Source organism: Cetorhinus maximus, chromosome 20 (genome assembly GCF_964194155.1).
Source record: "Cetorhinus maximus chromosome 20, sCetMax3.hap1.1, whole genome shotgun sequence".
Classification (NCBI taxonomy): Eukaryota; Metazoa; Chordata; class Chondrichthyes; order Lamniformes; family Cetorhinidae; genus Cetorhinus; species Cetorhinus maximus.
The window spans coordinates 79,861,426-79,883,112 of NC_135898.1; the positions used below are offsets into that span (position 1 = coordinate 79,861,426).

Sequence of the window (21,687 nt, forward strand, 5' to 3'; positions counted from 1 at the left end):
TCCCAAGAAATACACAAGGACAAAGAATATACAGTCAGAACCTGTCACAATTCCTTCGATGTTGTATTCAGAGTCTCTTGCAGTCATGCATCACTGGAAAGAAGTTCTCAGTGCTGTGACTGTCTGACAGCTGTTGGAGGGGTATCAATGGGACCTCATAGGTCCAAGTATAGTCAATGACGTCACACAGTTCCAAGGAATTCTATGGATCTAACACACAATGAGACAGATTTAGTCTCTCATGGGTTCACTGCACAGTGGCCTGTTCCAACTGTTTTCCATTCCCTAGGTTAAAAAAAAAACAGTAGAAAGTTGTGAACTAGCTCTTGGTGTGAATTCCTCTTCGGCTTCAATGGTAATTAACCCTTTGCAGTATTCATGCATCACAGTCTGGAAGGACAAGGTTTTCTGGGATTATGTTTCATGAACTGGGATGGTTCTGAAAAAGGTTGAGAAGATTTGATAGAAGCGTTCAAACATAAGAACATATAAGATAGGAGCAGGAGTAGGCCACTCGGCCCTTTGAGCCTGCGCTGCCATTCAGTATGATCATGGCTGATCTGATTATAACCTTCCATCTATCCCCAATAACATTTCACCCAGTTGTTAATCAAGAATCTATCTTCTCTGCCTTGAAAACATTCAAAGGCTCTGCTTCCACTGCTTTTTGAGGAAGGGGGTTCCAAAGACTCACTACCCTCTGAGATAAAAAGTTGATCTTCATCTCCGTCTTAAATGGGTGACCCCTTATTTTTAAACAGTGCTCCCTACAAGAGGAAACATCCTCTCCATATCCACCCTGTCAAGACCCCTCAGGATCTTATATGTTTCAATTAAATCACCTCTTACCCTTCAAAACTCCAGCAGGTACAAGCCTAGCCTGTTCAATCTTTCCTCATAACCCACCATTCCAGGTATTAGTCTTGTAAACCTTCTCTGAACTGCTTCCAACCATTTACATCCTTCCTTAAATGAGACCAATGCTGTACACAGTACTCCAGATGAGGTCTCTCCAGTGTCCTGTGCAACTGAAGCATAACCTCCTTACTTTTATATTCAATTCCCCTCACAATGAATGATCACATTCTATTAGCTTTCCTAATTATTTGCTGTACCCGCATTCTAGCCTTTTGTAATTCATGCACTAGGACACCCAGATCCCTCTGAATCTCAGAGCTCTGCAATCTCTTACCATTTAGATAATATGCTTCTTTTTTATTCTTCCTGCCAAAATGGACAATTTCACATTTTCCCACATTGTACTACATTTGCCAGATCTTTACCCACTCACTTAACCTATGTCCCCTTGTAGTCTCTTATGTCCTCTTCACAACTTGACTTTCCAACCAATCTTTGTATCATTAGCAAATTTAACAACCATACTTTTGGTCCCTTTATCAAAGTAATTTATATAAATTATAAAAAGTTGAGGCCCCAGCACTGATCCTTGTGGCACACCACTCATTACATCCCGCCAACCAGAAAAAGACCGATTTAGGGCTATCCTGTGTTTCCTGTTAGCTAGCCAATCTTTTATCCATGCCAATATATCCTACACCATGAGCTTTTATTTTCCACAATAACCTTTAATGTGGCACCTTATCAAATGCCTTCTGGAAATCTAAGTACAGTACATCCATCGGTTCCCCTTTATTCATGACACGTGACTCCTTCAAAGAACTCCAATAAATCGGTTAAACATGATTTCCCTTTCACAAAACCATGTTGACTCTGCTTGATTGCCTTTAATTTTTCTAAGTGTCCTGCCATAACATCATCTATAATATTCTAACATTTTCCTTATGACAGATGTTAAGCTAACTGGCCTGTAGTTTCCTGCTTTCTGTCTCCCTCTCTTTTTGAATATAAAGAAGTTACATTTGTAATTTTCCAATCTAATGGCACTTTCCCCAAATCCAGGGAATTTTGGAAAATTAAAACCAATGCGTCAACTATCTCACTAGACACTACTTTTAAGACCCTAGGATGAAGTCCATCAAGAACCCAGGGATTTGTCAGCCCGCAGCTCCAACAATTTGCTAAGTACCACTTCCCTGGTGATTGTAATTTTCCCAAGTTACTCCCTCCCTTCCAATTTCTGATTTACAGATATTTCTGGGTTTTCTGGAACTCATGAAGGGCCTAGGCATAGGGAATAGTGAGAAACTGTTCCCATTGGCAGAAGGGCCGAGAATGAGAGGGCACTGACTTAAGTTGAATAGCAAAAGAACAAATGGTGATTTGAGAAAATCTTTTCTTTCTTCACACAGCGAGTGGTTAGGATTTGGAATGCACTGCCTGAGAATCTGGTGGAGGAAGATTCACTCGTGACTTTCAAAAGGACGTGAGATAATTATCCATAGAGAAAATATTTGCAGGGAAAAGGACGGAGGAGCGGGACCAACTGAGCTGCTCTTGCAGAGCCAGCAGGGACATGACAAGCCAAATGGTCTCCTTCTATGCTGTGACTATTCTGTGATTCTATTATCTTATATCAGATCCTGTGGTGCAGCAGAAGATGACCAAATATAGCCAGAAACAACTGAATTCTGTCTGCTTGAACATGTGAAAGTACAGATTGAGAGAAAGAAGCATGAAAGAAACCAGAAACTGAGACATAACAACCTAATTTTTGTCCTTCCCCTCCCCCAATGGGAATAGGGGGTTATTCAGCTTGTTGAACCTGTTCTATCATTCACTGAGACCATGACTGATCTGTATCCTAATTCCATCAATCTGCCTTGCCTCCATACCAGTTAATAATGAATGAGATGATGGCTCATTTAATCTCAGAACAGTGTTATGTCAGTAAAACATGAAAAGAAATCCAAAACTGCATGCATCAAAACTTTATTCTTTTCTATTTTAAAATGGGCTCTACTGAGCCACAAAATGGCTGTTACAGGTCACATGTCTCAAGATTTGCCATTTGTTCTGGAAGGTTCTGACAGAGACTACAAGAACAAAAGAGTTCCACTCCCATCCTTATGGAATCTCTCACTCCATTGTAAGGCCACATTATAATCACAGAACTAGATGACTAACAGATGAACTGAGTCCCCCAGCGGGTACGGTAACAAAGACAGAGACACCGAAACTCATTATACCTAAAGAAGTGTTCACAGCCCCACCATTTCAAGCCTAAGAGATGGATTTTAGCCAGGAGCATAGAAACTGCTTGCAAGGCTGCAATTAACTCTTTAATGGACCATGTCACATGACCCCATGCTTCTAGCCTTTTGGATCGTTAGATTATTACATTTCTAACCTCACAACTCAGTCTGCTGATTTGACACCAACCAGAAAGAACTCCAGCAGCTCCTGGCTGAGGAAGCAGCCACGCAGCTGGCCCCATCTCTCAACTCCTTGAAGCCTGTTTAATTTTAAAAGTCTGTGGTTCTTTCACTGTTGCTGCCCATAGTTGTAAATCTTCCTCTTTCCTATACCCCCCTTAATGTGTGTGTGCATTTATGATGTGAATAAATTAATTTTCTGAGTTAATCATAGCATAAGTTTGCTGTGTGATTATTAAATTAGATCGCACAAACTGAGGGATTGAGGAAACATGCTACAGCTTACTTTAAAAATAATTCAAAAACACCTCTGCTTACGGACAGACAGGGAGAGGATAAAGAGGTTAAGTTCCTCTCTCCCCTGTCCGTAACAGCAGGCTAAAGGGGCTGAATAGCCTGCTACTGCTCCTACGTTCCAATACCCTGGGCTAGCAAAATTCTATCAATTAGTCATTTGGTAGTACTGAACTTGAGTATTGCTGAAAACAGAGACATGTGTAAGCTTTTCTGTTTCTCTCTCCACATGTGCTGCTGGACCTGCTGAGTTTTTCCAGCATTTTCTGTTTTTGTTTCAGATTTCCAGCATCCTCAGTATTTTGCTTTTATATAAGCTTTTCGTCTCGCACTCATCAGGCCACTCACAAAAATACCAATATAAGGGGGAAACAACAATTTATACTGGATGTGAAGAGAGTGCTGATTGGTTGGCAAGTGGCATTGCCACGGAGAATGCACCACTGATGGTGACTGAAAGTTAACTGCCAAGCATTGTTTGAAATTTAAACTAGGCAGCTTGACCCTGATTGCTCAAGGCATTGCCCTGAGGAAAGAGTCAGCAAATGGCTGTCACTTATTTTGTTTAGCCAAAACATGCGCAATGTGCGTACATGTTCTTTCTGTCTGCAAAGAACAGGACCCTGTGTATTAATATACATAGCTTCCAGTACACACAAATGCACCACATTGCGAGTCTGACTGACAATCTTAAATTGGTTGTCAGTGTAATTCTCAGCACAATGAGGATTATTTAGCAAATAATCAGTTTCTGATAACTCAGTTTCATCCCCTTATGCCCTCATCTCAATGAATTTTGGGCTTGGCACGATGCTGAACTCTTCTTCTGCCGCCTTCGTCTCCGTGCTCACTTCTTTGGGCAGGAGTGCTCCCCCCATTCAATGGATCCTTTCACCGCCTCCAGTATTCTCCCTCCACCTGGACCCCTCCCTCTGGCCTCTTACCCGCTCTTAATCTTTTCATTGAGAACTGTCGGCGTGACATCAGCCGTCTCAATTACTCTGTCCCCTCACCCACTCTAACCTGTCTCCTGACATTGCTGCACTCCGTTCTCTTAGGTCCAGCCCTGACTTTGTTACCAAACCTGTCAACAAGGGTGGTGCTGATGTTGTCTGGCGTACTGACCTCTACCTCGCAGAGGCTGAGCGCCAACTCTCCCTGGACCATGACCCCACCACCGAACATCAAGCCATTGTTTCTAGGACTGTCACTGACCTCATCTCCTCTGGAGATCTTCCCTCCACAGCCTCTAACCTTAGTCTCCCAACCCTGGACAGCCCGCTTCTACCTCCTTCCCAAAATCCACAAACAGGACTGTCCTGGTAGACCGATCGTGTCAGCTTTTTCCTGCCCCATGGAACTCATTTCTTCCTATCTTGACTCCGTTCTCTCTCCCCTTGTCCAGTCTCTTCCCACCTACATCCACGATTCCTCTGATCCCCTACGTCATATCAACAATTTCCAGTTCCCTGGCCCTAACCGCCTCCTCTTCACCATTGACGTCCAATCCCTCTACACCTCCATCCCCCACCAGGATGGTCTGAGGGCTCTCCGCTTCTTCCTTGAACAGAGGCTCAAACAATCACCATCCACCACCACTCTCCTCCACCTGGCTGAACTTGTTCTCTCACTGAACAATTTCTCCTTAAATTTGTCTCACTTTTTCCAAATAAAAGGTGGCTATGGGTACCTGTATGGGTCCCACTGATGCCCGCCTCTTCATGGGGTATGTGGAACATTCCTTGTTCCAGTCCTATTTACGCCCCCTCCCACAACTCTTTTCTCGGTACATCGATGGCTGTTTCGGTGCTGCTTCATGCTCTCGCCTGGACCTGGAAAATTTTTTAAAATCAATTTTGATTCCAATTTCCACCCCTCCATCACCTTCACATGGTCCATCTCCGACACTTCCCTTCCCTTCCTTGACCCCTCTGTCTCCATTTCTGTTGATAAACTGTCCACCAATATTCATTAAAAGCCCACCGACTCCCACAGCTACCCGACTACAGGTCCTCACACTCTGCTTCCTGTAAGGACTCCACCACATTCTCTCAGTTCCTTTGCCTCTGTTTCGATGATGCCACTTTCCAAAACGACGCTTCTGACATGTCTTCCTTCTTCCTTAACCAAGGTTCCCACCCCCCCCCACTGTGGTTGACAGGGCCCTCAGCTGTGTCTGACACATCTCCCGTGCCTCTGCCCTCACATCTTCCCCTCCCTCCCAGAACCATGATAGGGTACCGCTTGTCCTCACTTTTCACCTCACCAACTTCCGCATTCAAAGGATCATCCTCCACCATTTCCACCAACTCCAGCATGATGCCACCAACAAACACATCTTCCCCTCACACACCGCACCCCCCCACCCCTCATTCAGCAGTCCGTAGGGATCGTTCCCTCCGGGACACCCTGGTCCACTCCTCCATCACCCCCAACACCTCATCCTCTTCCCATAGCATCTTCCCATGCAATTGCAGAAGATGCAACACCTACCCTTTTATCTTCTCCCCCCTCATCGTCCAAGGACCCAAACACTCTTTTCAGGTGAAGCAGCTTCGCTTACATCTCCTTCAATTTGGCCTACTGCATCCGCTACTCCCAATGTGATCTCCTCTACATCGGGGAGACCAAACGCAGACTGGATGACCACTTTGCGGAACACCTTTCGTCTGTCTGCAAGCATGACCCAGACCTTCTGGTCGCTTGCCATTTCAACACACCACCCAGCTCTCATGCCCACATGTCCGTTCTTGGCCTGCTGCAATGTTCCAGTGAAGCCCAACACAAACTGGAGGAATAGCACCTCATCTTCCAGTTAGGGACTTTACAGTCTTCTGGACTTAACATTGAGTTCAACAACTTCAGAGCATGAACTCTCTCCTCCATCCTCACCCCCTTTTTTAAATCCCTTTTCAACATTCATTTTTAGTTTTTATCCATTTTTATTTTTATTCATTTATCCGTGGTTTTATCCCCTTTTTTATCTTCCCTTCTATCCCATTTTCTAACCTTTTTCCCCCACCATGCCCCCTCCCCCACCCCATCCCCTACAGGACCACCTGTTACTTGTTCCATGATGTTCTTTCACACAATGCTACCTTTGTTTCGCTATTATCACGTTCTGCTTTCTTACCTTAATGCCACTATCAGCACCTTTTTTTTAGCAATAACCACTACCATTAACACTCCCTTTGTCTTTTAGTTCATGACATCTTTGTCAATCCCTCCTTTGTCCCCACCTATCGCTGGCCTTCTATCCAGATCCACCAGCCCCACCCACTAACAGTAGAAATTTCATCACATTTCCACTTCTCTTCAGCTCTGGAGAAGGATCACACGGACTCGAAACATTAACTTTGTTTCTCTCTCCACAGATGCTGCTAGACCTGCTCAGTGTTTCCAGCATTTTCTGTTTTTGTTTCAGATTTCCAGCATCCGCAGCATTTTGTTTTTATTTAACAAATGTTGTCCATTCGTGGAATCACATCTAATGTTGGACACTGTGTTTTGAGTTTTGCAAGCACGGCCTGGTTGGATAAGGTCTGTATCCTGCCTGTTGCAAACAGCGGCTGGGACATGCTGTTTGATACGATCCGCCAGTCTTTGGGAGGTATGGCCTACATACCTAGCATTACACTGGCACTAAAATTCATATACCACATTGCTCATTTGTGTGATAGGTATTCTTGCAAGGGTCCTGATGAGTGCAAGACAAAAAGCTTAGACATGTCTCTTTTTTCAGCAATACTAAAATTCCATCAATTCCTGATTTAAAATTATTAGTTAAGCTTGCATCTACTGCCTTTTATCAGTAGAGTTTCACACTTTGTATGAAGAAGTGTTTCCTAACATTCCTCCTGAAATGGTTTGGCTCTGATGTTAAGGTTATGTTCACCTTGACCTAGACTCCCACACCAGCGGAATCTATTCCATCAATTCTTTTCAAAATTTTAAAAATCCCAATCAAGTTATTCCTTTAATCTTCTATATTTCAGGGAATACAAGCTTAGTTTATGTAATCTCTCCTCACAAATCTAATTTATGTAATCTCTCCTCATAATCTAATCCTTGACGCCCTTGAAACATTCACTAACATGTGAATTGATGCTGCATTCCTTCCAAGGCCAAGATATCCTAAAATTTTATTATGAATGAGAGATTTTAAAAGGTGACTATGTTTTGCCACTGTCTCTTTAATTTAAATGGGTTAGTGAAGAGACATGTGATCTGTTCCGAATTCTGTCTGACAATAAGCCGAGTGGTTGACTTACCATGGGAATAATGGGACCCAGGGTGAGACTGAGTGCAAAGTGCAAAATATTCACACCTAAAACAAAGTCAAGAGCAGCTGGGCTAACTGTGAACAGACTTTCAGAGTATTTTGGACAGAGAGAGTGGGGTCTCTCAGAGGGACAAAAGATTCCAGTTGGTGTATCAGCAGAGTGGAGAAGGTAGCGAGTCCTTGGTGAGCTACCAGGCAGAACGCGGGAGGGTGGACAGTCTCTGGTCAAAGAGACGCATCACGTGGCAACCTAAAGACTCTGCAAGATTTGCCCTGGCAAAGCTGGGAGAAGAAATTGTCAGAGTGGGCCTTTCTGCTGGCTTCAATTTGGAAATTTTCTGAAAACTGATGGAAGCACCTTTCGATGGTCACTCAACACTTCAAAACACCCTTGGTGAAACAGGGGGACTGAACCCAATGGAAGCTAGGAGTGACTGTGCACTGTGTCCTTTAAAGACTTTAATCCTATGGAGAGCTTACTAGAAAGAATATATATGTGGCATTGGGTTATAGGTTGTGTTGGGTTGTCTTATGAGGATAGGTTGGACAGGCTGGGCTGGAGTTTAGAAGAGTGAGGGGTGACTTGATTAAAGTATATAGATCTTGAATGGTCTTGACAAAGTGGAAGTGAAAGGATGTTTCCTCTTGTGTGAGAGTCCAGAACTAGGGGGCACTATTTTAAAATTAGGGGTTGCCCTTACAGGACAAAGAGGAGAATTTTTTTCTCTCAGAGAGTTGTGCAACTTTGGAACACTGGGCCTCAGAAGGTGGTGGAAGCAGGGTCATTGAATATTTTTAAGGCAGAGGTAGATAGATTCTTGTTAGGCAAGGGGGTCAAAGGTTATTGGAGGGGGGTGGTAGATGGGAATGTGGAATTTGAAACAAACAGATCACTCATGATCTTAACAAACGGCGGAGCAGGCTCGAGGGGCCAAACGGCCTACTTCTGATCCTATTTCTTATGTTCATGTTAAAACAGTAATAAGGGTTAACTAAACAATAGATTACAGAAAAGATAATATTGCTAAGTTTGTGTGTTACAGTAAAAGTCTTAAAACTTGAAAACTTGTCATGCAATTCCTTTAAGTCGGTCACTGGGAATTCAAATATCTTTTTCAAATTATCAGTCTCTACAGGGGTTGTAACAATTTGCTGCCCAGAACTATGTGCAATGCTCCAGATGTGGACTAACGGCGTTTTGTATAGCTGCAGCATAAGTTCCTCCCCTTCATATTCTAGTTCTCTATTAACTTTTAAGATTTTCTTGCACCTGACCACTACATTTGTTTTAAATTCATTCATCAGATGTGGGTATCACTGGCAAGGCCAGCATTTATTGCTGATCCCTAATTACCCTCAAATGGCTTGCTAGGTCATTTCAGAGACCAGTAAGAGTCAATCACATTGCTGAGAGTCTGGAATCACATAAATCAGAACGGGTAAGGGCATATTTCCTTCCTGAAAGCACTACTGATACTAGTGTTTCTTTCAGATTTACTTTATTAACTGAATTTAGATCTCCCCAGCTGCCGTGGTGGGAGTTGAAGTAATTTCTCTGGATCACTAGTCAAGCCTCTGGATTACTAGGCCAGTAACATCATAACCATACTATCATACCTTACATTTCACTTAACTGTGTACACGGACACCTAAATCTCCTTGGATCTCCTCTGTTACTAGCTTTTCACCATGTACCCGAACTAACCTTAGTTTGGCCATAAATGGGTGATCTCACCTTTACCTGTCTTGAAATCTATCAGTCACAGTTTTGCCCACTCTACCAACATCTCTCGTAATTTTATGCTCCCAACTAAATTGCTCACTATACCACCAACCTTTGTGTCAGCTTGGACAATGGCTCTCAATTGTGTCATACAATTGATTAATAAATACAAATAAATATTAATGGGCATCACCACTTTATGGAACGCCAATAGTCATTTCTTTCCAATTCAAGTACATATCCATTATACTGCATATACTCTGGAAGAGAATGCTCTTAATATAAATTCTATTCGGAATAAGATTATGTAAAGTGTTCTTTAATAATGTAGTTTAAAGAACAGAATAAATTAAAAACTTAAGTTCCATTTACAATGCACCTATTGATCAGAGGAGTTTGTTAACATTGAATTGTTCATTTGAATTTTATCCAAGGAAGAGATTACAGGCACAGCTTCCCATCCAAATTTTTAAAAATGTTTTCTTGGGATATGGGTGTCACTGGCTAGGCTGGCATTTGTTACCTATTCCTAGTTCCCCTGATGTGTGCTTTCTTGACACCAATCCTTGAACCCTCCACCCTGCAAATTTCCCCATCTTGAACTTGCTTTTCCACACCAAAGTTCCTGAATGTGGTGTCACCTCCCAAATCCATGCCCAGCTTTCTCAGAATTCCAAGTTTGAATTCCTCTGATCAGGTTTCCAGTCCTGTCACAGAATCAAATTAGTTCTTACCAAAGTTTCAAATGGCATATTATGTGACTGTGACAAAGGTAAACTATCCCTTTTCATCCTCCTTGACCTATCTGCAGCCTTTGACCATGAAATTCCGCTCCAATGTCTCACCACCATCATCCAGCTAGGCGGGACTGCACTTGTCTGGTTTCGTTTTTATATCTATCTAGTCATAGACAAAGAATCATTTTCAATGGCTTCTCTTCCCATTCTCACATCTGATGATCTTCTAGGATTTATCCTTGGCCCCTTCCTAATTTTCATCTACACGTTAACCCTTGGCGATCTCATCCAAAATCAGAGTTAGTTTCCTTATGCATGCTATGTGTAGACACCCAGCTCTAGCTCACCCCTTCTCCCATATCTAAATTATCAGACTGTCTGTCCAACATCCAGTACTGGAAGAGTTAAAATTTCCTCCAAATAAATACTGGGAAGATGGAAGCCATCGTTTCCAGTCCCTGTCACAAACTTTGCTCCCTAGCCTCTAACTCTAACCCTCTCCCTGAGTGTTATGATGTGGCAGATGATGTGTGCCAGGTGGACCAAATCCACAAGGGAAACTTGGTCACGCTATCACAATGGTTTTGCAATTTGTATTTATTACGGGAAGATATGTGCACTGAATTCAGAAGTAATAAGTCCACCAAGGCCTTTAGAGATTTTAAACAAATAAATTTAAATATTTATTAACAAAATATAAACGATTTCAAGCTTACATATAAGACTACAAATTACTTACTACTATAATAAGTCCTAAAATTCCTAATTAACCTGATCCCCAGTTACACTCCCTTCAAGGCAATGGTCCAAAATAGATTTTAGATTTAAAACATACTCAGCAAGGTAACACAGTACCCTGGACAGTGGAATTCCAAATGGCTTTTCTCCAACTTTAATTTCGTTGTATAGCAGACTTATGCACAAATGCTAGGGGCTTCATTAAAACTATTCCACACACTCCTGTTAGATCTTACATGGCCTTCTGACACATAACTTTTCATTCTCCTTTATATATGTTTTGCTCTTTATAATATGTAAATTCTATTGTTCTATATGTCTTTGAAACTGCATCTTCCTCATAATATAAAAACTTTCATGTTACCATTATATATTGTCAGTAACCTTTGGGAAAAATAAACACATTCCTTAGCCTTGCTTATCTGGCTAATTGTAAACAGTCTAAGATCGCTTTGAAATCCAAATATCCCTTCATTTATCTAAAAATGCAAATTCCCTTCACACCTTACATGTTAAGCCAGCACACAGGGTGAGCTGTGAGGAGGATGCAGAGATGCTTCAGTGTGATTTGGACAAGCTGAGTGAGTGGGCAAATGCATGGCAGAAGCAGTATAATTTGGATAAATATGAGGTTATCCACTTTGGTAGCAAAAACAGGATGGCAGATTATTATCTGAATGGCTATAAATTGAGAGCGAGGAATGTGCAACGAGACCTGGGTGTCCTCATACACCAGTTGCTGAAGGTAAGCATGGAGGTGCAGCAGGCGGACAAGAAGGCAAATGGTATGTTGGCCTTCATTGCGAGAGGATTCGAGTACAGGAGCAGGATGTCTTGCTGCAATCGTACAGGGCCTTGGTGAGACCGCACCTGGAATATTGTGTGCAGTTTTGGTCTCCTTATCTGAGGAAGGATGTACTTGCTATAGAGGGAGTGCAGCGAAGGTTTACCAGACTGATTCCTGGGATGGCGGGACTGACATATGAGGAGACATTGAGTCGGTTAGGATTATATTCGCTGGAGTTCAGAAGAATGAGAGGGGATCTCATAGAAACCTATAAAATTCCAACAAGACTAGACAGGGTAGATGCAGGAAGGATGTTTCCTGATGGTGGGGGAGTCCAGAAGCAGGGGTCACAGTCTGAGGATACAGGGTAGACCATTTAAGACTGAGAAGAGGAGAAATTTCTTCACCCAGAGAGTGGTGAGCCTGTGGAATTCGCTACCACAGAAAGTAGTTGAGGCCAAAATATTGTATGTCTTCAAGAAGGAGTTAGATATAGCTCTTGGGGTGAAAGGGATCAAAGGATATGGGGAGAAAGCGGGAGCAGGCTATTGAGTTGGACGATCAGCCATGATCATAATGAATGGTGGAGCAGGCTCAAAGGGCCGAATGGCCTACTCCTGCTCCTATTTTCTATGTTTCTATGCAAAGGACAAGGAGTAATCTAGAGTAAAAATACTTGACTGGAGGAGGACCAATTTCAGAGGATTGAGAAAAAGTCTGTCCCAAGTAAACCGGAAGCAAAGGTTGGCCAGCAAAACTATAATGGAACAAAGGGCTACCTTTAAATAAGAGATGGTTCAAGTAAAATCGAACTATGTTCCCACAAGGGGGAACGGTAGGGCAACCCAAGTCAGAGGTCTCTGAATGATGAAAGAGAGAGTAGGATGAAGCAGAAAAAAGGTGCATAGGACAGATGTCAGATTGATAATACAAAAGAGAATCAGGGGAGAGCGAAAAAGGAAATAAGAGGGGCAAAGGGAGAGTATGAGAAAAGGCTATCAGTTTACATGAAAAGGAATCTAAAAATCTTTTATAGTACAATGCTGAGGGAATCCTGCATTTGCCAGAGGTACTGCCCTTGAAATGAGATGTGAAATGAGGTCCAAGATCCAAGTCCCAGAGATGGAAAGTTTAACCAAGGCATTGCTATTACTGATGGGAGGAATGCCTCTTACCCACAGCTTGTTTTCATAGTAAAATGCATCAAGCAGCTTGACAATATGATGGTGATCACATGATGCCAGGATATCAATTTCCACAATGTAATCTTCCAGCTCTTCCTCACTCTTTGTTTCGATTACCTTTGCTGCAGCAAGAATTCCCGTTTGTTTGTTCTGTGCCTGTGTTTTGAAAGTAACCACATTGTTAGGCAGCTGCTGGCATCTATTGCATTATTAAATTGTACATTCATGCAAAAGTGCAATGTAAAGAACAAAACAATACAACAAAATCATACATATGTGTATTATGTGCATACAAAAATTCTCAAACTCTGTTGCACAACAATTTATTCGCTCAGAAAATGAAATTGCAAACTTAAAACATCTTAGGACCAATCTAAGAGATATATTATTAAACTAGAACTCACTATAGATAGAAAGTATAATTGTCAACACAGATTTCAAAAGGGGTCATGCCTGACCAACGTTACTGAATTATTTGAAGTAACAGATAGGGAAGATAAGGGTAATACAGCAGATGTAATATAATTTGGATTTTCAAAAAGCCCTTGATAAGGTACCAGGTAGTAGAATCATGATTAAGGTCAGAATGTGTGGAGTTAGGGGACAAGTATCAGAGTGGAAAGCAAACTGGGTAAGAACAGCAAAAAGAAAATAAGGGTTCGAGGCTGTTACTCAGATTAACCAATGGTGGGAAGTGGTGTTCCACAAGGATTGGTGCTGGAACCACTGTTGCTTACAATTTACATAAACAATTTGGATTCCAAATCAAAGTACAGTTTTAAAATTTGTGGATGACACCAAATTGGGAAATGTAGTTAATACAGAGGACGACTGCTGGAAAATACAGAAAGTCATTCATAAACGTGCAGGATGGATGTGCAACTAGCAAATTAAATTCAAATTGATAAGTATGAGGTATATTTTGGTAGGAAGAATAAGGGATCATGTGCTCTTTGGAAAATAAGTGTCTAAATGGGATAGAGGAACAATAAAGTGTGAGGATACAGATACACAACTCACTAAAAGTAGCGATGCAGGTTAATAAGCCATACAAAAACACAAAGCATCTGGACTTCACTTCTAGAAGGATCGAACTGAAAGCAGAGAATTCATGTTGAACTTGTATCAAACCTTGTTTAGACCACACCTAAAGTACTGTAAACAGTTCTAGTCTCCATGTTATAAAAAGGATTTGGAGACATTGGAGAGGTACAAAAAAGGTTTTTTAAAGTAATACAGAACTAAGGAGTTATGCCTATTGCATAACTTGTTTAATGATGGGTCTGGAACAGGCTGGAGCTCTTTTCTTTAGAAAAGGGAAGGCTGAGGTGACCTGATAGAGGTCTTGAAGATTATGAAAGGGTTTGCCAGGGTAGATGTGAAAAAGATGATGCTACTTGTAGGCAAGATCAGAACTAGGGGCCATAAATATAAGATAATAACTAATAAATCCAAATTTAGGAGAAACTTAACCCAGAAAGTGGTTAGGATATGGAACTCTACCACAAGGAGTACCTGAGATGAATAACTCAAATGCATTTAAGGCGAAACTAGATAAACACACGAGGCAGGCAGGAATAGAAGGATATGAGGTTAGATTAAGAGGGGTTGGAGGGGGCTCCTGTTGAGTCAAATGGCCTGTTTCTATGTTGTAAATACTTTGTAAATCAAGAGGCCCATCATTAAACAAGACTATTTTTGATATACATATGCTCCCAGAACTATTACTTACTTCTGTTCTCACAGAGATAGGTTTCCTTTCCACATCCCTCCAGCTAGTCAGCTAAGGGGAGATGGTAACATGGTGGTAATATCACCGTACTAGTAATCCAGAGGCCAAGACGAATGCTCTGGGGACATGGGATCGAATCCCACCGCGGCGGCTGGTAGAGTTTAAATTCAGTTAATAAAAATCTGGAATTAAAAAGCCAATCTCGATGGCTTCATAGTCACTATTACATTGTAAAAAAACCCATCTGGTTCCGTAATGTCCTTTAGGGATGGAAATCTGCCATCCTTACCTGGTCTGAGGTACATGTGACTCCAGATCCACAGCAATGTGACTGACTCTTAAATGCCCCCTGAAATAGCCTACCAAGCCACTCAGTTGTATCACCTGACATCAACCTAGGCACCAACAATGGCAAACCCAGCCCTGTCGACCCTGCAAAGTCCTCTTTCCTAACATTGGGAGGCTTTTGCCAAAATTGGGAGAGCTGGCCCACAGACTAGTCAAGCAGAAGCCTGAAATTGTCATAGTTGTGGAATCATACCTTACAGATTATGTCCCACACACTACCATCACCATCCCTGGGTACATCCTGTCCTACCGACAGGGCAAAGCCACCAGAGGTGGCGGCACAGTGGTATACAGTCAGGAGGGAATTGCCCTGGGAGTTCTCAACTTCAGCTCTGGACCCATGAAATTTCATGGCATCAGGTCAAACATGGGCAAGGAAACCTCTTGATTACCACCTACTGCAACCCCCTCAGCTAATGAATCAGCGCTCCTCCATGTTGAACACCACTTGAATGGAGCACTGAGGGTGGCAAGCGCACAGAATGTACTGGGTGGGGGTCTGCTTGGTAGCACCACTACTGACAGGGCTTGTCGAGCCCTAAAGGACATAGTTGCTAGTGTGGGATTGCGGCAGATGGTGAGAGAACCAACAAGAGGGAAAATCCTACTTGACCTCATCCTCACCAATCTACCTGTCACAGATGCATCTGTGCTTGACAGTCCTTGTGGAAATGAAGTCCTGTCTTCACATTGAGAATACCCTCCATCGTATTGTGAGGAACTACCACCATGCTAAATGGGATAGATTTCAAACAGATCTAGCAACTCAGAACCGGGCATCCACAAGGCGCCGTGGGCCATCAGCAGCAACAGCAGAATTGCATACATCCACAATCTATAACGTCATGGCCCGGCACATCCTCCAACCTACCACTACCATCAAGCAGGGGGATCAGTCCTGGTTCGATGAAGATGCAAGAGGGTATGCCAGGAGCAGCACCAGACATCCTAAATATGACGTGTCAACCTGGTGAAGCTATAACACAGGACTACGTGCATGCAAAACAGTGGAAGCAGCATGCGATAGACAGAGCTAAACGACCCCACAACCAATGGATCAGATCTAAACTCTGCAGTCCTGCCACATCCAGTTATGAATGGTGGTGGACAATTAAACTAACCAGAGGAGGAGGCTCCATAAGTATCCCCATCTTCAATGATGGGGTAGCCCAGCACATCAAGGCAAAAGACAAGGCTGAAGCATTTGCAATAACCTTCAGCCAGAAATGCTGCATGGATGATCTGTCTCAGTCTTCTCCTGAGGTTCCCAGGGTCAGAGATGTCAGTCTTCAGCCAATTCAATTCACTCCATGTGATATCAAGACAAGCTGAAGGCACTGGATACTGCAAAGGTTATGGGCCATGACAACATTCCCAGCAATAGTACTAAAGACTTGTTCTCCATAACTATCCACGCCCCTAGCCAAGATGTTCCAGTATAGCTACAATACTAGTATCTACTAGTGGAAAACTGCCCAATTATATCATGTCCACAAATGGCAGGATAAATCCAACCCAGCCCATTACTGTCCCATCAGTCTACTTTCGTCATTAGCAAAGTGATGGAAGGGGTCGTCAATAACCTGCTCACTGACGCTCAGCTTGGGTTCCACCGAACATAGACAAAAGAGCTGAACTCTTTCACTGTCGCTAAGTCAAAATCCTGGAACTCCCTCCCTAACAGCATTGTGGTTGTACCTACACCAGATGGACTGCAGCGGTTCAAGGCAACAGCTCACCACCACCTTCTCTAGGGCAATTAGGGATGGGCATTAAGTGTTGGCCGAGCCAGCGACATCCAAATCCCATGAATGAATAAATTTTAAAAATTGCCTTCTTAATTGCTTGCTGTACCAGCATGTTAGGTTTCAGTAACTCATGAACAATTCACCCAGGTCTCTTTGAAGTTCAACATTTCCAAGACTCTTGCCATTTAAGACATACTCTGTATGTCTGTTTTTTCTACCACAGTGGATAACCTCACATTTCTCCACATTGTATTCCATCTGCCACATTTTTGCCCACTCATTTAGCTTCTCCAAGTTACTCTCCAAGTCGTTGCATCCTCCTCAGTTCCACCTAGTTTTGTGTCATCTGCAAACTTGGAAATATCACTTTTAATCCCCACATCCAAATAATTGATATAGATTGTGAATGGCCGGGGCCCAAGCATTGATCCTTGCGATACTCCACCAGTCACAGCCTACCAACCTGAAAACGACCCATTTATTCCTACCCTCTGTTTACTTCCTTTAACCAGTTCTCAATCCATGCTAGTATATCCCCACCCCCCAACCCGACCGCCTGCTCCATGTGTTCTAATGTTGTTTACTAACTTCTTCTGTGGGACTTTATCAAAAGCTTTCTGAAAATCCAAATATACCGCGTCCACTGGTTCCTCCTTAGTTATTCTGCTAGTTACATCCTCATAAAAGGGAGGCAGTGACGTAGTGGTATTGCCATTGGACTAGTAATCCAGACACCCAGGGTAACCCAGAGACCCCATGGCAGATGGTGAAACTTGAATTCAATAAAAATCTGGAATTAAAAGTCTAATGATGACCATGAAACCATTGTCGATTGTTGTAAAAACCCATCTGGTTCACTAATATCCTTTAGGGAAGGAAATCTGCCATCCTTACCTAGAAGCATAGAAAACAGGAGCAGGAGAAGGTCATTCGGTCCTTCGAGCCTGCTCCACCATTCAATATAATCATGGCAGATCCTCTATCTCAACGCCATACTCATGCGCTTTCCCCGTACCCCTTGATGCCTTTAGAGTCTAGAAATCCATTTCCTTCTTAAATATATGCAGTGACGACCTCCACAGCCTTCTGTGGTAGAGAATTCCACAGGTTCACCACCCTTAGTGAAGAAGTTTCCCCTCATCTCAGTCCTAAATGGTCTACCCCATATCCTGAAACTGTGACCCATTGTTTCTAGCCAGAGAAAACATCATCCCTGCATTCAGTCTGTCCAGCCCTGTCAGAATTTTATACGTTTCAATGAGATCTCCTCTCATTCTTCTAAGCTCCAGTGAATACAGGCCTAATCAGCCTAATCTTTCCTCATGCGACAATCCTGCAATCCTAGGGATCAGTTTGGTGAATCTTTGCTGCACTCCCTTCTATGGCAAGTATATCCTTTCTTAAGTAAGGAGACCAAAACTGCACATAATACTCTAGGTGTGTTCTCACCAAGGCCCCGTACAGCTGCAGTAAGACATCCTTGTTCCTGTACTCAAGTCCTCTCGCAATGAAGGCCAACATACCATTTGCATTCTTGACTGCTTGCTGTGCCTGCATGCTTGTTTTCAGTGATTGGTGTACAAGGACACCCAGGTCCCTTTGTACATCAACATTTCCCACTCTTTCACCATTTAAATAATACTCTGCCACTCTGTTTTTCCTACTGAAGTGGATAACTTCACACTTACCACATTATACTGCATCTGCCATGTATTTGCCCACTCACTCAACCTGTCTAAATCGCCTTGAAGTCTCTTAACACTCTCTTGACAACTTACTTTCCTACCTATTTCAGTGTCATCGGCAATTTAGCTACCATACATTTGGTCTCTTCGTCCAAATCATTGATGTAGATTTTAAATCGTTGAGGCTCCAGTTTTACTCCACTTGTTACAACATGCCAACCCAAAAAGACCCATTTATCCCTACTCTCTGCTTCTTGTTAGCTAACCAATCCTTTATACATTCTAATATATTACCCCCTACATCATGTAATCTTATCTTGTGTGGTAACCTTTGATGTGGCATTTGATAGAAATGCGTTCTGGAAATCCAAGTACACCACACCTACAGGTTCCCCTTTCTCCACCTTGCTTGTTACTTCCTCAAAAAACTGTAATAATTTAGTTAAACATGATTTCCCTTTCACAAAGCCATGTTGACTCTGCCTAAGTATCCCTCTATATCCTCCTTAATCATGGATTCTAGCAATTTCCCTATGACAGATGTTAGGCTAACTGGCCTGTAGTTTCCTGCTTTCTGTCTCCCTCCTTCCTTGAATTAAGGTGTTACATTAGTTATTTTCCAATCCACTGAGACCCTTCCAGAATCTAAGGAATTTTGGAAGATTATAAAGAATGCATTTACTAACTCTGCAACCACTTCTTTTAAGATCCTAGAATGCAGGCCATCCAGTCCTGGGAATCTGTCAGCCTTTGTGTCTAATAGTTTTCCCTGCACCTTTTCCCTAGTGATGGTGATTATTTCAAGTTACTCCCTCTCGTTCACCTCTTGATTTTCAAATATCTTTGGGATATTTTCCAAGTCTTCAACAGTGAAGACAGACACAAAATACCTATTCAAGGCCTCCTCCATTTCCTTATTTTCCATCAATTCCCCAGACACTCTCTCTAGGGGACCAACACTAGTTTTAGTTACTCTTTTCCTAATTAAATACTTGTAGAAACTCTTGCTACCTGCTTATACATTACCAGCTAGCTTTCTCTCGCATGCTTCTTTCTCCCTCTTCATGAATTGTTTTAGTCATTCTTTGCTGGTTCTTAAAATTGGACAAATCTTCTGACCAACCTCAAATCTTTGCAGATTTGTACAGTGTTTCTTTCAACTTGATACTATCCTTAACTTCCTTGTTCAGCCATGGATGACGCTTCCTTCTCAAAGAGTCTTTCTTTCTCACTGGGAGAAATATTTGCTAAGAATTATTAAATATCTCCTTAAAAGCTGCCACTGCATCTCTACTGTCTTATCTTATAACCTAGTTTCCCAATTCACTTTAGCTACTTCTGCTTTCATACCTTTATAATTACCTTTATTCAGGTTTTAAACACTAGTCTTAGATTCAGACTTCTCCCCTTCAAACTGAACATGAAATTCTATCATGTTATGATTGCTCCTTTACCATGAGGTTATTGATTAATCCCATCTCATTACCAGGTCCAGAATAGCCTGCTCTCTAATTGGCTCTAGAACATACTGCTCTAAGAAATTGTCCCGAATACACTCTACGAACTCATATTCCAGGCTACCTTTGCCAATCTGATTCATCCAATCTATATGTAGATTAAAGTCGCCCATGATAAATGTGGTACCTTTCTTACACACCCCATTTACTTCATCCTGCATACCGTGTCCTATTGTGTAACTCCTGTTAGGAGCCTATAAACTATTCCCACAAGTGCCCTCTTACCTTTACTATTTCTTACCTCTTTCCAAACTGATTCTACATCTTGCTCTTTCAAGCCAAGGTCATCTTTAACTAACGTGCTAATGTCATCCTTAATTAACAGAGCTACTCCATCACCTTATCTTAGCTTCCAAATTTTCAAAATGTCAAATACCCTTTAATATTTAGGTCCCAGCCTTGGTCACCTACAACTGTATCTCTGTAATGGCTATCAGGTCATACATATTTATATCTGTGCTAACAATTCATCCAATTTGTTATGAATGCTGCACGCATTGAGATAGAGAGCCTTTAACTGTCTTTTTACCATTTTTGCACTCTCTGGCCTTAACTGCAGGTGCATTTTTAAGGCTGCACTCTCTGTTCCTTCCTGCCATACTCTGCCATAGACCAAGGAAAGCAGTAAGTCCTAATACTGACCCAAGGAACCCTACTATGCACATTCCTTCAGCCAAAAAAAATAACCATTCACCAATATTCTATTTCCTGTCACTAAGCTAACTTAATATCCATGAAATCACTTTTATTCCATGGGCTTTAACTTTGCTGACAAGCCTATTATGTAGCACTTCAAACATCTTTTGGATGTCGTTGCACAGCACATCAACCTCATCACCCTAGCACCCCTAGCCAAGCTGTTCCAGTACAGGTACAACACTAGCATCTACCCGACTATGTGAAAAATTGCCCAGGTATGTCCTGTACACAAAAAGCAGGACAAATCCAAACCGGCCAATTACCATGCCATCATTCTACTCTCCATCATCAGTCAAGTAATTGAAGGGGTCATCAACGGTGCTATCATGCAGCACTTGCTTAGCAATAACCTGCTCACTGACGCCCAGTTTGGGTTCCGCCAGGGCCACTCAGCTCCTGACTTCATTACAGCCTTGGTCCAAACATGGACAAAAGCGCTGAACTCCAGAGGTGAGATGAGAGTGACTGCCCTTGACTTCAAGGTTGCATTTGTCCGAGTGTGGCATCAAGGAGCCCGAGCAAAACTGGAGTCAATGGGAATCAGGGGGAGAACTCGCCACTGGTTGGAGTCATACCTAGCACAAAGGAACATGGTTGTGGAAGTTGGAGGTCAGTCTTCTCAGCTCCAGGACATTACTGCAGAAGTTCTTCAGGGTAGTGTCCTAGGCCCAACCATCTACAGCTGCTTCATCAATGACCTCCCTTCTATCAGAAGGTCAGAAGTGGGGACGTTCGCTGATGATTGCACAATGTTCAGCACCATTCGTGACTCCACAGATACTGAAGCAGTCCATGTCCAATATCCAGGCTCGGGCTGACAAATGGCAAGTAAAATTCACAGCACACAAGTGCCAGGCAATGATCATCTCCAACAAGAGAGAATCTAACCATAGCCCCTTGACGTTCAATGGCACCACCAT

At 42.5% G+C, this 21,687-nt stretch overlaps 1 protein-coding gene across 3 annotated transcripts in view; it reads right to left on the reverse strand.

Moving 5' to 3' along the window:
* The window catches only part of LOC144694493 (STE20-like serine/threonine-protein kinase), a 160,926-nt gene that overhangs the window by 76,722 nt on the left and 62,517 nt on the right, over positions 1-21,687 (reverse strand). For all 3 annotated transcript variants that reach the window (XM_078564981.1, XM_078564980.1, XM_078564979.1), the window contains exon 2: positions 13,030-13,194. In XM_078564981.1, the coding sequence (XP_078421107.1) occupies positions 13,030-13,194 (165 nt within the window). The remainder of the gene's footprint in view (positions 1-13,029; positions 13,195-21,687) is intronic.